The 23,330-nt window shown below is 38.5% G+C and overlaps 1 protein-coding gene across 2 annotated transcripts in view; it reads left to right on the plus strand.

The window, feature by feature from the left end:
* The window catches only part of Dera (deoxyribose-phosphate aldolase (putative)), a 111,645-nt gene that overhangs the window by 86,358 nt on the left and 1,957 nt on the right, over window positions 1-23,330 (plus strand). For both annotated transcript variants that reach the window (XM_005379023.1, XM_013511619.1), the window contains exon 7: window positions 20,207-20,319. In XM_005379023.1, the coding sequence (XP_005379080.1) occupies window positions 20,207-20,319 (113 nt within the window). The remainder of the gene's footprint in view (window positions 1-20,206; window positions 20,320-23,330) is intronic.

Here is a 23,330-nt window from a genome sequence, read left to right on the forward strand (position 1 = left end):
AATCAGTTTTATAAAACAAGGGGTTATTTGCCAGAGTATCCTTTGTACGGTGATGACCAGTGACTTAATAGGGTTTTCCTTCTTTGTTATATTCTTATTTCAAAAATTAGGGTGGAGTATGCTTTTTAAATTTTTTTAAGCATGAAAGAAAATCCTGTAAATCAAGACAGAGGTGCCTTGGACATTAGAAAGTATTGATTTATACAGATCATCTGTGCATATGTGCTTCTTGGGGCAAAGGGTTAGAAAACTTTGATAACCTAATGTAAATCTATTTTAAGAATTATTGTCTGAATAACTGGACAAAGAAGAAGCAGCAACTGAGGTTTTGGTTTCATGCCCAATAGAATTCAAATTAAATTTTGCTAAAAGATAGTTTAGAAGTTTAAAAGATTAATTTTCTTTCTTTTGTGCAGCCAACTTCAAAACACTTTTTCATTAGTCATCATAACTGATGATTTGGGGTACTGGAAAAGTAGTGCCAGAACTAAAAAGTTAGACAGGTGTGGTGGCCCACGCCTGTAATCCCAGCACTTGGGAGGCTGAGGCAGGAGGATTGTTGTGAGTTAGAGACCAGCCTGGGCTACAAAGTGAGCTCAAGGCCAGCCTGAACTGCATAGTGAGACCTTGTCTCAAAAAGACAAACAAAACAAAACAAAAAACTAAAAAGTTGACTGTAGAGACCAGCTTGCCTGACACCAAGTAAAGAAAGAGAGTGTTTTGGGAGTATTTTCTGCTGGAACTCTGGTTTCCAAATTGGGTTCTGTTGAACGCTGTCTCAGAGAGAATCTTCTTGACAAGGGGTTTCATGGTCATACAACTTTGGGGAACACTGTATTAGTATAGGTGCCCTGTACTACAGTATTACAGTGTAGGTACCCCTGCAAAACGTTCCTTATGCACATGCATTTAGAAGAGACCCCCAAAAGTGTGAGGGAAAAAGGAAACTTGTGTATTTTTCTTTAAGCGTGTCATACAAAACATTTTAAGTCTGGCAAAGTTTCTCTCATGTGTCATTATTAATATTAAACCAAAGAGTGGAGTAAGTGAATACTTACTAGTATCGGGCCACGTAGACATAAAAGATTATGCTCTGTGCAAGTATAAATTTTTAAGCAGAAAGGGTTATAATGAACACAACTATAGGAGCATAAGCATGCAGGAGCAAGCGGTACAATTTGAGAAAAACTTCTCTTCCAGTCTTTTAAAAATACCGCTCCCTCCTTGTTCCTGTGGCCGATGTCTGAGATTCTGCTGTTAGATCCTCAAGCTTTAGTGTGTTAACATTTATATCTGTGTGGAGAAAGCAGTGTGTTCAGTCACGGTGCAGTATTACTTGTAGAGAATTAGCTGATAGACAAAGAGAATTAGATGTGGACTTCGAGAAAACATTTAAATAAAAAGAAATCCAAGCCAGGTGTGGTGGTGCATGCTGTAATCTCAGGCTAAAGGAGGAGATTCGAGCCCAGCTGTGGTGAGTTAGCAGATTTAATTAGACTCTGTGTCATAATAAAAACTTAGAAAGGGCTGGGGATGAAGCTAAACACAAAGGTCCTGAATTCAATCCCTAGTGCAAGACGGAGGTAAAAAATCCAGTGAGTTGAGAAGTTGCCTACTGAGATTAGTGTTAATGCTTCTGGCTAAATAAATAGCTGGGGGAAGAAAAAAGGGAAGCACAAGAAATTTACTGAAAATTTTTTTTTCAATTAGATTGACTGAAACTAGGGCTAAAATCAGGAAAACAAATCAGGAACTTTACCTGTTAGTGCCTAGTTTTTAATTCATTTCAATTCTGTAAGTATTTGGTAAGTGTGTGCTATCAGCAGGGCCCTGGGCTAGCTAGATGGATAATACTATGACGGTGAATGCGGTGACGGTGTCCTTCTAAGACTGTGTAGATCCCCAGGGTGGGAACTGAGGTTCAGGCCATAGAGAAACCTCTCAGCTCATCCGGTGCCAGTGTCGCTCCAGTTAGCTTTTGCAGACTTGTGCTTAGTTTCTTTCTTCATTTTCTACTACTGCCAGAGTCCATGTAGTCTTGTTCATTGGTAGTGCTGTTCCTTTGTGTTCTTTAACAGTTAGATTCATGTGTAGATACCTCTTTCCCTACTCTCTCAGATGGTTATTCTCCAACAGAAATCCTACTACTTTGTGGCTTCTAACTTTCAGCTCTTCCTAACAGTTCCCAACAGTTCCACATTTTATGCAGTTGATTTTCTGATTTACTAATGTAAATGAATTGGGGAGTTAGGGTTCTGGGTAGGCACGTCTGGAAGTGTCCAGTGCAGCAGAGCAGACTGTGTGGGTTGACAACCCAGCGATGATGGCAGGGTGTGGTGCCCCGCGGAAGTTAACAGATGGAGTGTACCATTGGATTTCTAGGTCAGCAGAGCACAAGCAAATAGTCCAGGAACTGTGCATAATTTGGGATTGAGTGTAACAGGAAATAGCACAGAACTTGACAACAGTGACTTAATTAGCTAAGGAATTTTTAAAGTATTATATAGCGCGGAGCCCAGAGATGGAGGCAGTCACTGCAGTCACTACTGCTGGTTCATCCATGTCAGAGTTGTGGCTTTTTTAATTCTCTTGACTTTATTTTCTTCCCTCATGGTTGTAAGATACCTGCTACAGCTCTGGTCTTCATGTTTATGTTTCAAATAGGAAGAAAACAATGGCAGTGCCATTTCCTACCGAAGGAAACAGTTGCACTGCGGTAGGTAGGATTTTTGACAGGCAGAAAGAGATGCAGAGTACAAAGTTGGTAATGCAGAGGGCATTTCTCCAAAGTAATAGCTAGTTTGGTTTAGGAGGCAGAAGTGTGTAGTAGTTACAAGCCTGGGCTTTGAGTTAAACCCGGAATCATTTCCATTCGTGACAACAATATGCTATTGTCTTAGATGAGTTTTTCATTCTCTGAACTTTGGTACTTCATTGGAAAATGGAGGCTATGAGAATACCTGCCTTCCAAGGTACTTTTTTTTTTTTTTTTTTTGGTTTTTCTCTGGTATCAGGAACTGAACTCACGACCTTGCACTTGCAAGGCAGGCACTTTTGCTGCTGAGCTAAATCCTTAACCCCTCTTCCAAGGTACTTTGAGGATTAAATGGGAGTAGATATGTTAAGTGTGTAAGGGGAACCAAGCACCAAGTAGTTCTTCAAAAAGACTTGTTCTACTTTGATTACCACTACCCTGACTGCTGTTATAGCGTGGTCATCATCCCCAATATTGACTACAGCTGTGAAGCTTTTGTGACTAGCAGGAGAAAACAGCACAATGGTAGGTTACCTTCAGATCCTGGAGAATGAAAAGCCTAGGGTTTTATTCTTTAAGCAGCTGAAAATCTCAAGTCAAACCAATTTTTTTTTTTTTTCTATCCATCTTACAACGTGTTTGGGTTTGTGTCTGCATATCCCCCCAAATCCTCATTCAGTCATGGGCGGGCTTCTAGATTTTTGATTGATCCATAGTTCAGTGCTGGGATTATGGGTGTGAGTGCTACACCTGCCCCTGGAGTGGATAGTTTGCTACAGTAGAAGGGAGGAAAAGAGGCTTGCCCCCTCCCTTTTCTGCTCTTGCTGCATTTGCTGTTTTTCACCACCATGAACTGTTGCCCTCTGCCATGTGCCACTCTGCCTTGGAGCCAGCCAAGTATGGACTGAAACCTCTACAAACTGTGAGCTAGATAAACGTTTCCTTACTTAACTTCGGACGTTGGATATTTTGTCTCAGCAACAAAGAAAAGTAACCAAGACAACATTTTTCAAATGCTCACATTTAAGAATTCTTATAATCTTTAGTTTTCACATAGTCAATATAAAAATAGTAGTCCAGGTCAACCAAAAAAAAAAATCTTCTCAAGAGTAAACCTGTGATATTTGTGCCAGAAGTCCAATGGGTCTTTAGTACACATTAACACCCTCTGCTCTCACCAGTTTTCCAAATGTCTTTCTACTTTATAGGTTATCACTGTGAATCTCATTTCCCATTTCAGTAATAAACTTAACAGCTGAAATTTTTTCTTGACTAGGTTTTATATTTTAAGTTATCCATGTATTCACTTTGGATTTTGACATTTAACAACTCCCCTGAAATACATGGGAGAAATTACATCTTATGACATAGAGGACTCTGACATGTAGTTTAGGGGAGGAAATGAATGCTACACTCAAAGCAATTATCCAGGTCATATTAAAAACATTAAATATGTATCAGAGAGTTCAGATGCAGCTTTAGTAAGAAGATAAGTAAGAAGCCCCACCGATAGTATACATGTTACAAAAACTGTATTCTGTTTTCTGCTGGGTGGACATCTCCCCAAAATAAATGGCCTTCGAATCAACCTATTAGTTTTGTAGTAGGAAGTTCTGTGAAAGACAGATAAAACCTCTGTGTTAAGTATGTAGTGTAAGGTATTTTTTTGAAATACACATGATTACTGTATGGTTGTATATCATTTCTATTTTCTAGTTTTAGGAAGGGAGCCACTACCCCTTCTTCTGTGAGGAAAACACACACACACACACACACACACACACACACACACGCACGGGCAAGCTGGTGCCTTGGAAAAAATTGTGTGATATCTAGGGAGATCCTGAATGAGTCCTAGTTCACATGCACAGTAAATCCAGCTTGCACGCACATTCAATGTTCATGACTTTTACAATGTACAGGTCAGGACCATTTTCCCTTTCCAGTTCACAGCCTTCTTTCCCCCTCTTTTCCTCTCACCTCCTGTATCTGCAGGAATTTGTGAACGCTCCCATTCCAGTGAGATACCACAGGACTTGGCAAAAGTTTACGGTGATCTCCCTTCTGATTATACCCTTTACCCCTACATGAGGTTTTCTGGGCTCTTTCATGGGAACTTTCTTCTTTGCCAGCCTGTACTTCTTTTGTTGAGGAATCAAGGTCTCTGGTGGTAGCTGAGTGAAAAGGAATAGAGATAAAAATGAAGGCATGACGTGTGGAAAGATAAAGAAGGAATCTTAACTTGAAGATTGTTCGCAAAGAAAAGGTGAGAAGCTGCATTATCCTTGTAAGTGGTCGGATGTGGTAACTGCGGAAACCCAGACGGCCAACAGGAGCCCTCCCCATGGTAAAGGCTTTCCGTTCAGAGACTTCTGAAGCCCCCCATCTGTAGATCTGCTAATGGGAAACACTGGAGTTCTCCAGGCACAGTGAAACAATCGTCCAGAGATAAAACTCCCCACAGGAAAATGAACACAACTTCTTTTATGAAAGGCAGGTCACTGCGAAAAGTAGCTCTACCTACTTATCCTCCATTGTTGGAGGAAAAAAGATTTATGATGACATTGAGGTAGGATAATCTCAAATATGTTCTGCATTGTTTTTAAAAGCTTTGTGTTTAAAATTCATAGCACTTTCTAATCCTGATAAAGTAGCCTAATTTTCTAGCTTGCTTTGTTCAGTAAAATGTATTTCTAAATCCATTTTAAGCAGCTATTTCTTCAATTTGAGTAATTTTCTCCCAAGTTAATAGATTCCACACAAGCATACCTGACTTTTAATGCTAATATATACTATATATTCCAAACTTGCTAGTGACAATAGAAAGCCCAATCATTCAGTTGTTTAAAGCATATCTTACTAGTTATTTTGTTAAAATGTTTCTTCATTTTACTCTTCTTGGCCAAAGTATAGTGAAACCAAATCATATTTTACCTTCTACTGAGGCGCCATCTCCTGCTTCCCTCACCACAAAAGTGAAAGGGAAAAAATGTGTTAGATATGGTTGTGTCATTTTGAGATAAGATGACTTTAAAACTACCATGTCAGTGGAGGATGTTTGCCTAACATAGTAAATCCCCACATCCGTAAGTTCAGCTTCATGACCAAAAAGGAAAAGAATTTAGATTTTGAGGTTTTGGCATCGATTTATAGATAATTGGGTTTATTTGACATTGATTCTAAAATATTCTAATATTTTATCCAAACTATTACATCTGTGTAATAACAACATCTGTGGATAGTTCTGTCATTTTCTTTTGACCATAAAGTACTGGCCTAGTTGCCATGAATCTCACTTGTTTTTTTTTTCTTTTTTAGGAGAGCCACTGGCTCTCTGAAAAGCACAAAGGGATACGATGGAGATAGGTAACAGTATGTTCCTAAATCAGGTGGTCAGACGAAAAGAAATCATAGATAATGTACATAACTAAGGCAGCATCTTCTCTAACAGGGCAGAGTCTGGTAAGGAAAGTCTCGTGTGTGCCCTGCCTTCCGTGCCCCACTTTCTATAAGACCATGAGCAATGGAGAGTGCTCAGTGCATTTTAGTGGAATTGGTGTGGAAGGTTTGGGAAAGAGTGATTGGGCTGGGCATGGAGATGTGAGCCCGAGTCACACACAGGCCTGAGTTGATAGGTGGAGTTTTAGATTATTCCTGTACGTTTGAAAACTGAAAGCCAGGCTAGATGCAGAACAGGAGTAAGAGGTAAGCCAGTGGGGCACTTTTTCCGTGTGCTGATCTATAAGTGGCATTAAAGTCACTGAAAATGTTCAAGATAGAGGAAATTGTGTTCACTAGATGTCCTCTGCTGTCTGTGAGTAGGTGTTCTAGGGATGTGCTTGCAGTTTCCCTAAACAGACCTTCTCTGATTTCTCTGGAGGGTTGGTGGAGTTCATCACAGAACTTTCCTTTTGCAATGTGAGGTATTCAAATTTAGGGGCAGAGCCTAGAGTTTGGAGGAGAGAGAATAGTCAGATGCTGTCATCAGGGGCCTAACTTTGTGTCTAGAGAAAATTAAACTTCTATTCTCAATAATTTCTAGGCCAACATTTACATGATATTGTCCTAAAAAGATATCAAATCTTTAGCCTTCATAGAGCAATTACATATTTAGGTGTCTCATTTTAGGTATTTGAAGCCCTAGATGAATGCTTTCTAATATGTGTGCAATTTAAAGATTTTTAGTAGCTGTATTAATCAAGTAAAAAGAAACTGGTGAAATGATGATAATATATTTTACTTAACCCAATAAATCTGTAATCTGTCACTTCAGAGTATAATCGACTTATAGATCTTCAGATATTTTATAATATATTTTTTGTACCAAATCTTCAAACCCCATGTGTGTTTTACATTTGCAACGATCCCAGTTGGAACAAAGCACATTGAAAGTGCTCTGCCGCCCTGTATGACAAGTGACCGCAGAGTGAGACAGAACAGTCCCCGGTTCAGAGAAAACTAGCAACTCCCAGCTAGCATCCCTGAGCTGGTCCTAAAAGATCCTTTAGCAAAAATTCTCTCACTGTGCAGTGTGAAGTTTCTGATGTTGATGCTATTATAGGCTGCTAGGTTAGATAGAAATTAATATATGGCCAGAGTGGGACCGGGGCTCTCAAGAAAGTCAGCACAAAAATAAAGACATCAGAATTATGGCTGCAGGCGCATCTGTAGAAGGCCAGGCCTCTAGATAAAGGTGCAGTGGGCAGGCCTACATGCCTCCGGGGATAAACAGTAAGTGGGAAGTTATACTGTAATTAGCACCACCTGGTTTGGGAAGTCCAGATAGGCATGAATCACTCAGGTAGGTGACCAGAGCATCTGGACCCATCTCTTCTCTAAAATGTCTGTTCTTTCCATGTGCCCTTGCTGTGTGACTCATTTCCCAATCAGATCAATATTAGCTGAGCAGCTACACTTGTAATTCTAAAGGTTGATTGTAGTTTGACCCACATTGTACCCATATTGTGACTCTGCTGTATAAATTACCCCTGACAAGGAGCCTTGGTGGCCACTCCAAGACCATCCTGTCTCTCAGTAGCTATCTCTCAATAAACCTCTCCTACTCTTCAACCCCCTCGTGCCTTGGAATTCATTCTTCGAAATTTGAGAGACGCGAACGTGGCACATCTGACCTGTAGCAGGTTGGGAGTTACATTTCTCTTATGTTAGTACCACTTTTTTAAAAGCCCTTTTCAGAAGCAATAATTATAAATATCTTGAAGTATCTGTCTTTAAAAGTGAGTTTTTAGGTAGCATAATGCTTGCACGTGAAAACTCTTCAGTTGCCTACCCTGTCTACTGAGTATAGCATCATCAATAAATACTTGTATCAATGTAGGGTACCCACATGCGGTTAGATCAATGATGGGCTGCATTCTGGTAATTCCAGAGGGGGCCTATATTATGGATGTCATATTTGGAGCCTAATAGGAACCTTACACAAAAGACCAGGATCAGCTGTAAAGTCTGACTTCAGGAAAAGGGGTAAAGGTACAGATGATGAATATCCTTGCAGGTTGTCAGATAATTTTGCTTAAAGTTCATTTTACTAAGTAGCTTGTTCCTTTCCTTTCTCCCTTGTGAGCTCACTCCCTTTTGGTATTTTGTTTTTAATTTTGTAAATTGAGATGCATAATTCACAGTTAATGATGTTCACCCTTTAAGGAATATACTTCGGAGGTTTTTAGCATAATCACAAAGTTATGCAGCACACACCACTATGTGATCATGAGGTCCTTCTTTACGACTGTAGATCTTCTAGGGCGCACGTACTTGTTACTCTTCCTCCTCGATGGCCTTGTGCAGAAAGTGGAAAGGGAGGGAGAGGGACGAGAATGAAGAAGTGTAGCATCACTTCTGGGAGCCCGTATTTGAACTATTAATTATTTGTAGATTTTTTCAAATACTTTTTAGAGAACTAATACAATGTTAAAAATGAGAGGAAGTGTAGAGAGCTAGGTTTAGGAGACATCTTGAGGTTTTTCCCTTTTGATTCTTGGCTCCAAATGCAGACAGAAAGGCTTTGTAAATACTTACATTAAATATTTTTCTTTTTCCAGATTAGTCAAAACAAAATGAAAACTTGTTTTGTTTGAAAAATTGAACACTGTCAAGTAGAAGTTATTTGCTTTGATTAATAACATTTCTACCATTATTACAGTTCAGAAATTCATTTTGAACAACGTGAATTTTAAAAGTGAAAGGAAACGTCTGTCATGTAAGATGTAACTCAAGGGCTCTTGTACGTGTCAAGATTCTGCCACCTATTTTTCAGCTGTTGGCGTCATTGTTTAGAACATCGTCCTAGTAACGTTACCGTTAATTACCAAAGGTTAAAGAGTCAGACTCCTTCCTTTGTGCTTCATTGGACACACACTACTTTACATTATTTTAATGGGCACAGCTTTATTTTTATTTAGGGGAAGGCAACTTCAAGAATTTGTTTCTCATGAGCTAATATTATTCTTGGGGTATCAAAGATGTTTTCTAACCCTAAAGTGGTGATTACTTTCTGGTTGCAATTCTTTTCGAACAGAACTCACTGCTTCGTTATGATGCCCTGTTGCTTTGATCATATAATGTGCTAGACCCATGGAAAGGTATTTCCATAACTCCCTATTTATATTGAAGGGAAGAATTAGAAAAAGCAGGTGCTATTTTTTTTTTGGTTTACTTTCCTCCTTATGTTTTTCTTCTTTCTCTTTCCCCTTTCTCACGCGGGCACTGTTGTCCCTGGCTCATGTAAGCATATCTTTGTGGAATAATTCATTCCAGATTAAGTAGTGCCACCTTGATACCTATGTAGGGTGTTTTTATTTCTTTCTTTTTGGCTTCTTTTTTTTACTCTGGCCAGTTCTTCAGTCAGGAAACTGGATCTTTATGTCTCACTCCAAGAATATAAAATGTGAAGACTCTCTTTTAATTTGGGCTTTCTTTTTTTGTACACTCTATTTATTAAAAAAAAAACCAGTCTCTCATTGCAAATTGCAAGTACATATAAATTAGTGTCAGAGCTACCATACAAAACTCCCTTGCTAACTTTAATCGGTAATTTCTTAGAGAGCCATAGAAAACATGGGGCTAATGAATAATGTGCCCAGAAGCTCTTATTATAGGGCTGGCATGAACTCCACTTAATGACAAGCTTTCTCAAGCAGCCGTTGATTCTAAATCCTATTTTTTATTAGTAAAGTATAAAACGCTAATAATACCTTCCATTGTGCTGTTCTTTTGTAGCATAGGAGAACATATCTTCCATGTTCACCAAAGCTCTTTTAAAGATCTTTACCAGTAACTTCCTATATCATAAATAAGATTTGTTCAGGAAATAAAAATGTGTGTTTTCCCATTGTTAGCTATATGTTTTTCTAATAATCACATCTGAAGCTTATTATACGGTAATAGCCTTAAGATATTATTTTTTTTAAATGTACTACTTTGGTCTTAATACTAGTTTTTAATCTCTTCTTGTTTCTATGAAGTCTGAATGAGATTTTCAAAATTGAATAATAATTTGATCCGTTAATCTTTTGAAGCTAGTAATTTTATTTTCCTCTCTTTGCAGTCTCTGAGGTTCGCAAATGAATAGAGCTTCATTACCGCAGTCTGCATTTAATAACCATTATCCATTATCTTGTAATTAAGACTCCCTGTAACGAATCATGAGGACAATGCAAAAATACATAGTACATTTCTTTAATGAACTGGAAAATGTTCATCTTGTTCTATTTAGTAATGAGTTGCTGAATAGTCATTAAATCCACTGGAGAATAGAGCTAGATGGATTTTGAAGACTGTCTTGAGTTTGTGGTTAATCTTTTAGAATTAAAATTTCATCTTCTATTTTTATCAACAGCTGATTAGAAGTCATTCTGTTTGACCAAATTGATTAGAGGACCATATACAAGGGCAGCTGTTGTTTAATGAAAGTTTTTAATGAAACTGTACCATGGAGACTTGTAATTATGGGCCTTAGAAAAGCTTTGAGTAGCTTCAGACCGCAAGAAAAGTATTGTGCTGAAGATTTCAAATTAGGAAAATAAAAAAATAAGATTTTATACAATACTGTAAATTTATTATTAATTTTGACTTCAACTAATCACAGTTGAAGACTTGTCTATGTAAAGTGTTACTTTTGACTTTCCCACTCCTTTCATCTTCTAGTTTAGTGTTTTCATCGAAACTGTGAGTACAGAGGAACGAATGTATCCTAAATGGATATCTTATTTTAATTGTGAGATGGTTTCTCATAAGGCTCTCCCCTCAAGCTGAGCAGGAGTAAGCTTGGTTAATGTTGGATTTACATGAACTCTGAGGAGAGTCAATAGTGCTCAATGGTGTTGGTAATTTGTAGGGTAGCATTTATTTCTCTAAGGTAATTTTGTTTTAGCAGAGGGGCAAGAGAAGCAATATTAAAATGAGAAGTATAACAAAAATGTGGGCCTACTTAGTCCCACTGGAAAAATCTATTGTTCTATCGACAGTAGCAGTAGTAGCACTAATGTACTTTCTAATGTATTTTATGTAATTAAACCTAGCTCTTTTCTCTGAATTTAAAGAAATAGCTGGTGCCTACATGCCTGAATTATGTACACACTATTATCCTTTCTTAACACAGCCTGCACAGACAGTAAACTCAGCAACCCAAAGCACTGATTTCATGTGATCTGATCTTGTGTTGCCCGTGAAAGACGGAGCCCAAATTGTTCCTGCAAGTTCACTCCGTAGTGTTTTAAATAAGGGACATTTACAGTAACACACATTAAAGCATATGTTCATACCCACTCCCCCGACACAGATTTCTTGGCTGTATGCATTTCTTATTGTTTGACAGTGTGCCTTATCCTTTGGTTTTTTGGTGTTTTATGTGATGATAAGGTTGTTCCATATGCCCGCTCATCTTTATATTTTATCTTTTCTTCAAGGTCTTTAACAAATCCCACCTGTTCCATGAAGTATTTTTGTATTAGTCTATCTAATGTGGATCCCTTTGTACCTTTCCAATTCTTGTTGACCATAATACTTGCTTGGAATATATCCAGAATACCTTATCTACCATATATAGTCTCATTTCAATCCACACTTTATTTCTAGACAGTAAAAGCTTACTTGGCTACTTAAGGACTTCTAGTTTCAGTTTTGATGAGTAAAGATCTTAGAAATCTCACTTCTGTTCTCAGAGCAAGAAAGAGATGAATAATCAAAGAATCAGTGACTGGGCCACGGATATAGCTCAGGGGCACAAGCGTCTTCCTGGCAAGTACAAGGTCCTTAGTTCCTCTCCTGGTATGAAAAAAAAAAAGGACAAAAAATGAGTGACGTCTCATAGGCATCATAGAACCAAGGTTGTATGACAAGTTGCTACCACTCAGTCTACAGAGATGGTTGACTCCTAAGAGTCACAACAGAAATCTGCTTACCTGGAGTAGAAGTTGCTGTTGCCAAAAATTAGTAGGAACACATTACATGGTGATATTGATAGTTTTTGGAGTTTAAGTATGGCCTCCACACTTTTGTGGGATTTAACCTCTGGGAACTCCACTAGATTCTCAAAATGAAGTGAAAAGCTAAGAAAGGTCCTTTCCGGGCTCTGGCAGGGAAGTGTAAGGTTATGATTATGAAACATTCCCAAAATGTTCTGCTTAACCAAACCCCCTATGCAGGGCAGAAGACGTAACCAGATCTCTTCTCACTTGGGATAAAAGCATTTTCCCACTGGTCTTCCAGTCTCATTAAAATGAGGGAAGAAAACTGTAAAACATTTGTGAAACTCATGGCCTATGTTTGCAGACCCACTAAGGGACTGAGATTTAGTCCTAACATTGTAGAATAAATTTTCTCCCTCATCCATTACTACCAAGCCAACATGGCTCCAGTATAGTACAGAGGATAGAGTCAAGAGGCTACCTCTGAGGTGGAGTTTTAGGGAAGCCCAGTGCAAATGGGGTAGACTAACAAGGATATTATAGCAATCTAAAGACTGTAATAACTACGACTGTAGTATCTTTCTTCCTTTTGTGTTGCTAAGACACAATACCTGACACCCACAAGTTAAAGGAGGAAAGGTTATTTTAGCTCACAGTTTGTAGAGGTTTTGTCCGTAGTTGGCTGGCACCAAGGTAGGGGAACATGGCAGAAGAGAAACAGCCCATGGGATTGCAGGCAAGAAGCAGTGAGATTTCCTTCTTTTTTCCCCTTTTTATCCCATCCAGGCTACAAGCCTATTGGTTGGTACCACTCACACCCAGGATGGGTCTTTTCTCTTCAGTAAGTTCATCATCCATACCCAGAACTATGCTAAACCAATCAGCAGATGAATCTAGTATCATATTCTCATGATCCAGTATCACAAGCCCATGATCCAGTCCTCTCCCTAAAGCCCCACCTATAAAGCACATGAGGCCTTGGGGGACATCTAGATATAAGCCATAGGATACAGCAGACATTAAACGTAGCACAACTCTTAGCCAGACTGACATAAAACCTCACACTCAAGGCATGTTTATTTCAGTTACCTAGTACATCATGCATGGCTTCCAACAAAAATAATGGATGCTAAAAGACAGTAAAAATACATTCTACAGAGACAAAACAAGCAGAACCAGATTCAGATATGACATAGATGTTGGAATTCTCTGGCAGAATCTAAGGTAACTACTATTGTTATAGTTTAGATCTAGATTGTTCCCCAGAAGGCTTATGTGAAAAAAAATCAGTGACCATGAAGATAGGTAAGTTGAAACTGCTAAACCAAAATATAATGAGGAAAAAATGATAGGGGAACATAAAACATGACAACCCAAAATTCTGAGAGGGTTTCAAAAATTGTAGCATGTGTGGGATTGGAAAATAGAGTGACAGCATACTGGAGGAAATAATGGGATGGACTTTCCAAAATTAATAGCAGACATTACACCATAGACCCAGGAGGTTCAAAGAATGTGAAGTAGGACTGAGATGAGGGAACATGCACCTGGTCATATCATATTCAAAAAGAAGAACATCAAAGACAAGTAGGAAATCTTGGGAAAAGCTAGAGAAAAAGAACTTACTGACAGGAGAGAAAGGAAGTAACTATAATGGACTTCTCAACAAAAATCACATCAGCAAAGAGAGTGGAGTGAGCTCCTTGAAAATGTTTAAAGGAAAAAAATCCCGGTAACTTAGAAATATATATCCAATGAAATTACCCTTCAAAAATTGGTAGAATTCACTACTTGAATTCCTGTCCTGTAAGAAGTGTTAAAAGAAGTTCTTCTAGAGAGAAAGAAAATGTTACAGATTAAAAGCTGTGCTCTACATAAAAAGGAAGAGCATTAAAGAAAAACATAAATGAATAAAAAATTAATTGATCTAAAGTATATCTACTTAAAGTAATAGTATAACAATTTATTGTGTGATTATATCCTGTGAATAAGTGGAAGGAAGGACAGCAGTGTTTTAAAAGATAGGAAAACAGATTTAGAAATACTTAGTTAAAAAGTATCTGCAGCACCTGTGTAGTGGTATAGCATTATTTGAAGGTGGAGTTAGATTAGTTTAACATATATAGGGCCCTCACAAAAACTGTGCAAAAGAAGTATAATAGATAGGATGAGAAGTATAGTGGAAGTATGAGATACTACAATAGATATATAAAAAGTGGAGTCTTACAGGATGCTCAGTGAAAGCCAGAGAAGGCAGAAAGAGGCATAAAAATAAAGAACACATGAAACAAATATCATAGTTATAAGTATGGTAGTTATTATTTTAATGAAATCAGTAATCACTATAAACATTAATGATCCAAGTACATGTATAAGTTAAGGGAAGAGATAATAAATAAAAGCAATTCCTTTATGTTATCTGTTTTCTTTTTTTTTGTCTTTTTGAGACAGGGTCTCGCTATGCAGTTCAGGCTGGCCTTGAGCTCACTTTGTAGCTCAGGCTGGTCTCGAACTCACGACGATACTCCTGCCTCAGCTTCCCAAGTGCTGGGATTACAGGCGTGTGCCACCATGCCAGGCCTATGTTATCGTTAAGAGACCCACTTTAACTATAAAGACTCAAAAACTTAAAAGTAGAGACAGAGAAAGATACAACAAGCTCACAGTCAGGAGTAACTATATTAATTTCAGACAAAGCAGACTTCAGATAAAGCAGCATTATCAGGGATTAGAGAAGGTATTATTTAATGATAAAGGAGTTATTTCTTCCAGAAGACTTAACAATTCTAACTACATCTGTACCTAGCAACAGAGCCTTAAAATATGTTAGGCAAAATCTGATTCTACTGAAAAAAGAAATAGACAAATATAGTTGGAGATTTTGAAAACCCTCTTTCAGTAAATGATAGCTCTAGCAGACAGAATAACAAAAGGACATGGTTGATGTGAATAGCACCGTTCTTCAACATGATTAAATTGACATTTACTGAAAACTCCATCTAGCAACAGCTGATTACATAGTCAAGTTTATGGAGATCATTAATTAAGAAGGCCACATTCTAGCTCATAAAGCTCACCTAACAAACTTGATAGAAAGTATACAAAATATTCTCTCACAGTGTGATAAGTAACACTAGAAATCAGTAACAGAGAGATGGCTGAAAAATCCCCAGATGTTTAGAAATTAAACCACACATCGTCAAAGAAGTCTGAGGAGAAAATTTAATGTATCTTGAACTAAATGAAAATTGTCCAAAGTAGCATAGTTTGTAGCATGGTACAAAAGCAGTGCATAGAGGGAAATTATAGTATTGGATACATATATGAGAAAAAGAGAGTTTTCCAAAAGGAATAATGTAAGCTTTCACATCAGGAAAGTACAGAAAGAAGAGCAATGTAAGCTTAAAGCAGATGAAGGAAAGGAAATAGAAATAAAAACAGTGAAATTGGAAACTAAAACATTAGAGAAAAAATAAAAACTAAATGCTACTACTTTGAAAAGATCAATAAAGTTGGTAAATCTTGAGCTTGACTAACCAAGAAAAGAGAAGATATAAATTACCCATATCACAAATGAAAGAGGGATCATTGTTATTATTTCCATAAATAACAAATTTAAATTAAATAATTTCTTCAATAGATATAGGCCTATTCAGACTATTTACTTCCCTTTATGAGTGATGGTTATGTCTTTCAAGGAATTGATCCATTTTGGCCAAGTGATTAAACTGGTGGGTGTAAAGCTGTTCATATTTTTTATTATTCCTAAGTGGAACGTATTTCAGTTTTGATGAGGTCAAATTCCTTAATTTGGTTGTCACCCTTGAGTATCTCATAGTCCCAGGAAGTAAATGCTTAAAATATGAAAACTCCACTTGATACAGAAAGTAGTACTAGAGGTGTAGTACCTGCCTAGCATGCATGAGATTATGGATTTGCAGGAAGAAAAGATATACGGGAAGCAACCAAAAGCAGGTCCAATAGCCAACAGCTGGAACCATTTGAACAACAAAACTAAGAAGGTTTATAAACATTATAAACTTCAGTATAAAATGAGTATCTTTGTGTCTACTGATATAAAGTATTGAAAATTTAAAAGTGGAAAAGAGACAAATCTCATCTAAAAGTTTTCAGAGAATTTATGTGGTTAACTCCACTCTACAAGGTGGATTGTAACTCCCCACTCCTTCAGGGTGGAACACCAGAACCATCTGGAAAGTGGTGAAAAGAGATAAACTTACAGTAGAAACTCTGGGTAAATCGCACCTCTGCCAAGTGCTCAAGGTCAGTATCAACAGTAGTAGATTGTGTTGATAGTATGTACCATTGGTATGATGTGTGCGATCTTCTTCCTCAAACCCATAACCCCAGGCAACTGATGAGAACACTGGACAGACCCTAACTGAGAGACCTTAAATCTGACAGGGGCTTTCAGAACTGTCTAAGTCACTGAAATAAGGAAAATCTAAGGAGCTCTCACATCTAACAGGGGTCTGTGGAGGTATGACAAACGTAGTATCCTGAATGGGGCTGAATACTGAGTAAAACCAAGGAAATCTAAATAAGTGTGGACTTAGGTTGCTAATGGTGTACTGGTGCTTGTGCCTTGATTGTAGGGAATGCACCATACTAATATAAAATGGTAGTAATAAGGGGGACTCTGTACCACCTCTGTAACTCTTCTGTAAATCTAAATCCATTCTAAAATTAAATTTTACTTAAAACAAATAAAACAACACATTGTTCTACTGGGACAGGAATGAGACACAAAATATTGTGGTATGCTTTTTTTTGAACACTATGGCAGGACCTCCATCCAGCCATCCTAAAATTCTTTATTAAATGTCTCCTGCATGTTATGTTCTGTGAATATGGAGGTGTTGAAAAAGTTTATGCACATAGGGCTCAAATGTACTGATCATACAGTCAAGAAAGGGAACCAGACAAAAAAATAAATACGTGGACCACAGTTGCTACCCAGTTACTGCTGCTACTGTGGGGGATGTGCTGCCCTGCTTCTCCCAGAGCAGGGGCCTCCCCCTCTTCAGAGGAGGTTGATGCTTTTGATGAATTTGGTATGATTTTTAAGTGGCAGTTTCTTTAAAAAAAAAAAAAATCCTGTAAATGTAGTTTGACCCTTTATTTTAATAAGGTCTTCTACGGCGCTTGAAAGGATTTGGATGGTATTCAGTGTTGTACTCCAAAGTCTTCTAGTAAATCCCAAAGCATGGCACACAGTACGAGAATACACCTTTGTCTCATGAATTCTTTTGGGCTGTTTCCCTCACCTGCTTATATCTACATGGGGGTTTTAATGCCTTGTTTTTCATCATGTTATTTTCATGTTGTTTGTATGTTGTAGGAGCTGGACATCAGTTCTGTGGTCCACTCATTTATTCATTATGAGTGGACTTGGCACATGTGTGCCTTAAGGCCTTCGTGCTTTGTTTCCCTGCTCGGAATGCTCTTGGCCCAGAATTCCTTCACTCAATCTGTATTCAAATATCACTCATCGTAGATGTTGTCATGACTCTTTAAACACAGCTACCCTTCCCCATCTTCTTCATTCTCTGTCTCATTACTTTGTGCTATTTTTGTACATAGCGTTTGTTGCCCCTTGACCTTTATTAGCTAATACAACTGTTTTGTTTATTGGTCTGTTCCTAGCATCTAGAACAGTCTGCCACAGACTAAGTACTCAGCAAGTGAGTGTTTGTTGAGTGAATGCATATTTGGCAGGCCTGTCTCCATTTCTTTTAATTTGCCTGCAGACCTAAAGGAAAGTAGGACTTGGTGACTAGCTCTGATGTATCAAGAGTTTCTGTGATCATTACTCAGACTGCAAACCTGCCTAAGGTGTTTGCTTTATTTATATTTGTATAATACTTCACTGTTTGCAAGGTGCTTGTGCATAAATTATCTCATTTGATGCCTTGTGTAGCACCATGAAGCAAGTGGGGATTTTTTATACCTATTTTGCAAATGAGGAAGGTAAAGAGATTGAATTTGCAAGGTAACTATCAGAGGCAGAGCTAGAAACCAGAGCTCCTGACCGCTACCTTGCCAAGTGATGAGTGGGGCTCAGCTGTCTTCTCTACCTGCAAGTAGAGTACATGTTTTTCAGGGCAAGCACACAAATGGTTTGTTTTTATATTTTCCACATGCCTGTTCACAGCATGGTTTAGGTGTATCTATTTGGGTCTTCCATTGTACAAAATAGGTATGGAGGTATCTTTCCCACCTGAAACTGGTGGGGAATGTTTTGGCTACTTCTTCTTTCAGGTTCTGTCTTCTTTTGATGGATCTGGGGTGAACCTCAGAAGTTAGCTTTGTCTTAGTTACTTTCTTGCTGGGACAAAATGCCCAACGCTCAAAATTAAGGGAGGAAAGGTTTATTTAGCTCACAGTTTGTGGCAGTTTCAGTCTATAATCAGGTGGGTACCAGGCAGGGTGGCATGGCACAGCGGCAACTGGTCATGGCGGTGGAAAACAGCAAAAGCAACAAGAGCAAAAAGGAGGTGAGCAAGCCTGTCTCCCTCCCTTGCATTGTATGCTGGCTGTCCGCCTTAGGGTGGGTCCTTTACATCCGCACCATCTCCCTGCCCTCTTCTTGCACAGGATAAGGATGTTTACAAAGTGAGGCCCCTGGCCCCCTGCTGAGTCACTTAAACTTTTAAACTTCTCAAGTTGGCATAATGAATCAACCATTACAAGCTTTAAGTTTGATCCCATAGATTCCGTGGACTGGGGCAGGGAATGGGTACACAAGTCATCTAGGACCTTTGTGTATGTTAGATCCCGATTCCGTTGGTCTGACATAGGTCTGAGAGTCTACGTTTTTCTTGTCATTTAGATGTTTCAGTACCTGTACACATTGTGTAATGGTCAAATCTGGGTAAACATCTGTCTCATATAGTTATCACTTTCCTGTGGTAAAAACATTCAAAATCCTTTCCTCTAGCTTTTTTTTTCAGAATATACAATAGATTGTTGAAGTGTATGATGAGTGTACGATGCAAGACAATGCTAGAACTCTTGCCTCCGCCCGTGGTTTTAGGCTGCCTATACATGGTTCATGGTTTGAGTATTTCGGGCTTGTTGTCCATGTGGAATGTAGATTCTCTGTTAGGCCGACTGTGTGACCCCAAGTTTCTTGGAGACTCTGTGACAGACAGACTGGTAGATTGCTTTGGCTAAAATTACGCATGCGTGGACGCACACGCGCACAACCTGGCTCTATGACAAGTGAGTTACTGAACTTCTGTGTGTCTCCATTTCCTCTTTTCAATGTTTGCATTAGTATTAGTGAGCAACAGTTGTAAGGATCAACTGAGTCAATACCTGTAAAGCACAGTAGATACGGAATAAGCAGCACATAGCACTTTCAGTGGATCGTAACTATTCCTATTATTCCTTTGTCTCCTTGTGCTAGTCTGTTAAGCTATCTAAACAGATTTAAGATATTTTTGAGGAAAGAAGTTATTTAAAATATTTGCAAAATAAGAAATAGCCTGGTGTCGTTCATGAAAATCCTAAGCTTGTTGGAAGGTAGCATTTTTCTCGATGAATAAGGCCGTAGAGATCAATTCATGGTGATTCTTCTGTTCTGTGTGCTTTCTGTCAAGCATGAGGACTAAGGAAGAAACGCGTGGCTCCCCAGCTTTGTAGTAAAGTGTCGTGGTCTGTGGTATTAACCACAAGGCATAAAATTGTTTTTTATTCATCTCAGTCATTCATTAAATAAAGCAACTTGATTTTAATTGGTGGTGTGGAAATACGGAGAGAAGAGGACTAGAGGTCTGTAAGATCCCGTTGTGTGCCTAACTGAATTCTTCTGGTGGTAAAAGAATGAAGAAAGTATGGACAGAATCATTTTAAAGGTAGATTTTGGTTTTAGTTTTTCAAATAATTAAAGTTGTATTCCTCAGGGAGGGGAAAATTTATGTAACTCATTTCTTTCACTGACTTAAGTGTAAAAAAAGTAAGTTTTTAATTAACACAGGAGTTTCTCTTGCTTTTGTTTTAGGATCAGATTTTATTAAGACCTCTACTGGAAAAGAAACAGTAAATGCCACCTTCCCGGTAGCTATAGTAATGCTAAGGGCCATTAGAGATTTCTTCTGGAAAACGGGAAACAAGGTATAGTATTGCCAGAAAATCTTTCTTTAAAAATAATGTTATTTATAATACTCATTACAGCCACCACGATAACTGTCTTGCCATGCAGAAGGTGTGAATGAGATACCTTTATTAAGATAAATGTTTAATTTACCTCTCATTATAAAAGAACACATTTTTGGGGGGGGAAATGTGTCATTAAGAGAAAGTGAGTGTGAGGGTTGGAGTATGTGTGATCAAGATGTAAACTCACTTTATGTCCTTTTATTAACCGGAGACAATTTTATCACTGACAAGAGATTCCTAAATGGGTTCTTTAACGAACTAATTCTGCTGCAACACAGAGGCTTTCTGGCAAGGCGTTGGCCAGCAAAAACAGGTTAATGCAGAAATTAAACTTCCTTGAGGAATGGAAAGAATTGCGGAGTAACATTTATTGAATGATAAGCGGTGGTGGTGATATGAAAAGTATGCAATATAATGGGAAATAATCTTTTCCTGTCATTATTGAAGGACACACATAAATTGGTTTTTCTGTTGGGAAACCCCCGGTCCAGAAAAACTTATTACTTTTAATAATATGAGGTGAAGAGAAAATTCTCGAGGAGATGAACTTATTAAACAAAATAATGAAATGCTGTGAAACAGCAGGGAAAAGGTAGCTAGACGTTATATAGCTCTTGAATTAAATATCCATTTTTGCGTTTTATGGCAGTTGCATGTGCTCTTTGGAAGACTATTAAGCTGAGGAGGGTATATGCTAGCTTTTGTCAGCTTTTCAAAAAATAATACATGTTTTTTGAAACGTATGAAGTTAAAAGGAAAAGTGTGCATGAGGTTTTTTTGGATGAGGTATTTGGATTTTCCTTTTCACTTCAAGTCGCTTGTCTAGCTGCAAATTATCTCAAAGGATTTTTTAACATCATTGGAGAGAAAGGTGTGTGTGTGTGTGTGTGTGTGTGTGTGTCTGTGTTTAATGAGGCTTTTCCTTCTTGAGAGGCATCTTTTAAAAACCAGTCTCTTGACTTCTGCCAAACAGAACCCCAAAAGGCCTTTAATCCTTTGCCAACTGGCTGTGATGACTTTGTATGTAACTGTAGCTTCAGTTTATTATACAGTTGGAGACTTTTTTTGTACTAGTTGTGAAAGGAAATAAACACTTTCCGTAATTTTCTCCCTCCAAATAACCTCAAGTCTTAAGTACAAATAGCTAAGACATGTATTGTAACCTGCGGATGACAGCTGATCCAACTTGAGTAACCTCTGCTTGATTGTCTTTCTGCACTGATCCACACAACTTTTTTTTAAAACATCTTTTCTTTTTTTTTAAAGAAAAGCAATCAAAATGAGAAATCTATTGGTTTCTCAGGTGAAACTATCACTGCTCCATAGACCAGTGGTTCTCATACCCAGCCGAAGATCATCAAAATCAGATGTGAGGCCTTTATCCCCAGAGACGCCTCGGTCGCCATCTCTGGCGTTGCTGGGTCTTAGGGTTTCCTTGGGCACCTGTGTCCCATAAGCTCCATTGCCAGGGTTAATAAATGCCACTGGGACCCAACAGACAGCTTCCAAGTAGTGACCCATGTGCCTTGTTAACCTATGTTAAGTGCTTGGAATGCAACAATGAACAAATACCCTTCCAGGAAAGCTTTCAGACAAGCAAAGAATTTTCTTGAATGTTTCGAGTGCTGGGGATGTTACACTCCAGATTTCAGAAGGAGAGATATTTTTCTGTCTTTCCATCCTTTCTTTCTGATTGTATGAATTCTTTCCTCTTCACAAACAAAGCCCAACCCAGCTCCAGGAGAAGGACAGGTACACATCAAGTTGTGCTCACTCAGTCACATTCTGTGTATGGGTCTGCAAGTTGGGTACAACTGTTTTTAGGTTGTTGACAAGATGCATGGGCAGCCGTGACTGTAAAGCTTCTACATCATTGATTTAAGCGGTGTTTTACAATGTGATAGGCTGCCTCCTAGACCACGATTAGTGTCACTCCTGAGAAGCAGGGGTTTAATATTTCATAACTGATTTCATTATAGATTTATATTTTCCATATTCTCTGCCTTAAAAAAAAGATTAACTTATGCGTGAACCTCTCTTTGGAAACGTTGCCAAAGAGACTTGCTGACACAAACTGAACTTCATAGAAAATCTATATGAGCCACTGCCTGATTTACAGAAAGGCTTCTGTGATTACCATGTATGCTAATATCAGCTAATTGATTTTCTTTTTTTTTTGGCCTCATTTCAAAAAATAACTTCATTTTGCTTACCCCCATCCTCCACTGCCTTGTAGAGTCATTGGGGTCCAGAGTAATAGCAGATATGGTTGCAAATACTGACCAGGTGTAGTGGTGCAGTCCTGTAATCCTGTCTACTTGGAAGGCTGAGGCAGGAAGAATAAGGTTTGAGGCCAAACTGGGCAACTTAGTGAGACCCTGTCTTACAATAAAACTTTAAAAAACAGGGGTTGTAGCTTGGTGGTAAAGCACTTGCCTACCATGGAGGAGGCGCTAGGTTCAATCCCAGGTACTGCCTCCCACCAGAATAAGTGCTGCATGGCCATCATGCAGCATGTGATACTGTGTGATCGAGCCACTCCTGATCCTCCTAATGAGGACTGGTGAAGGTCTGCACTGAGCATAGTGGGAAGAGCAGAGAGAAAGGTGTGCATTTCGGAGATGCAGAAGCGAAGAAAGAGAGATTGCTAGGACTTGAGTGGTGAGGAGTAGGATGTGGCCAGGGAATGGTAGACTTCAGGTTCATTCCCAGGGAGCCTACTTGAGTTGATAATAGGACCCCTCATGTATTGTCTCTGTTCTCTTGCATTCTGTTAGCAATCATCTCCTGCTGTGCTACCTACCAAAGAGTGAGTGGCTCTGGATAATAAACTGTAAGGACTTTAGTACTTGGCTCACATGCGTGTTGTTTGCTCTTAGCTGTGGATTCTGTATTCCACTGGATGGTTAGGGTTTTGGACAAGAAAATCCAAATGATCAGGGTTTTCCCACAAATGGCACATATTT

The sequence above is a fragment of the Chinchilla lanigera genome, unplaced genomic scaffold (genome assembly GCF_000276665.1).
Source record: "Chinchilla lanigera isolate Chin_1 unplaced genomic scaffold, ChiLan1.0 scaffold00012, whole genome shotgun sequence".
In the NCBI taxonomy this organism is placed as follows: Eukaryota; Metazoa; Chordata; class Mammalia; order Rodentia; family Chinchillidae; genus Chinchilla; species Chinchilla lanigera.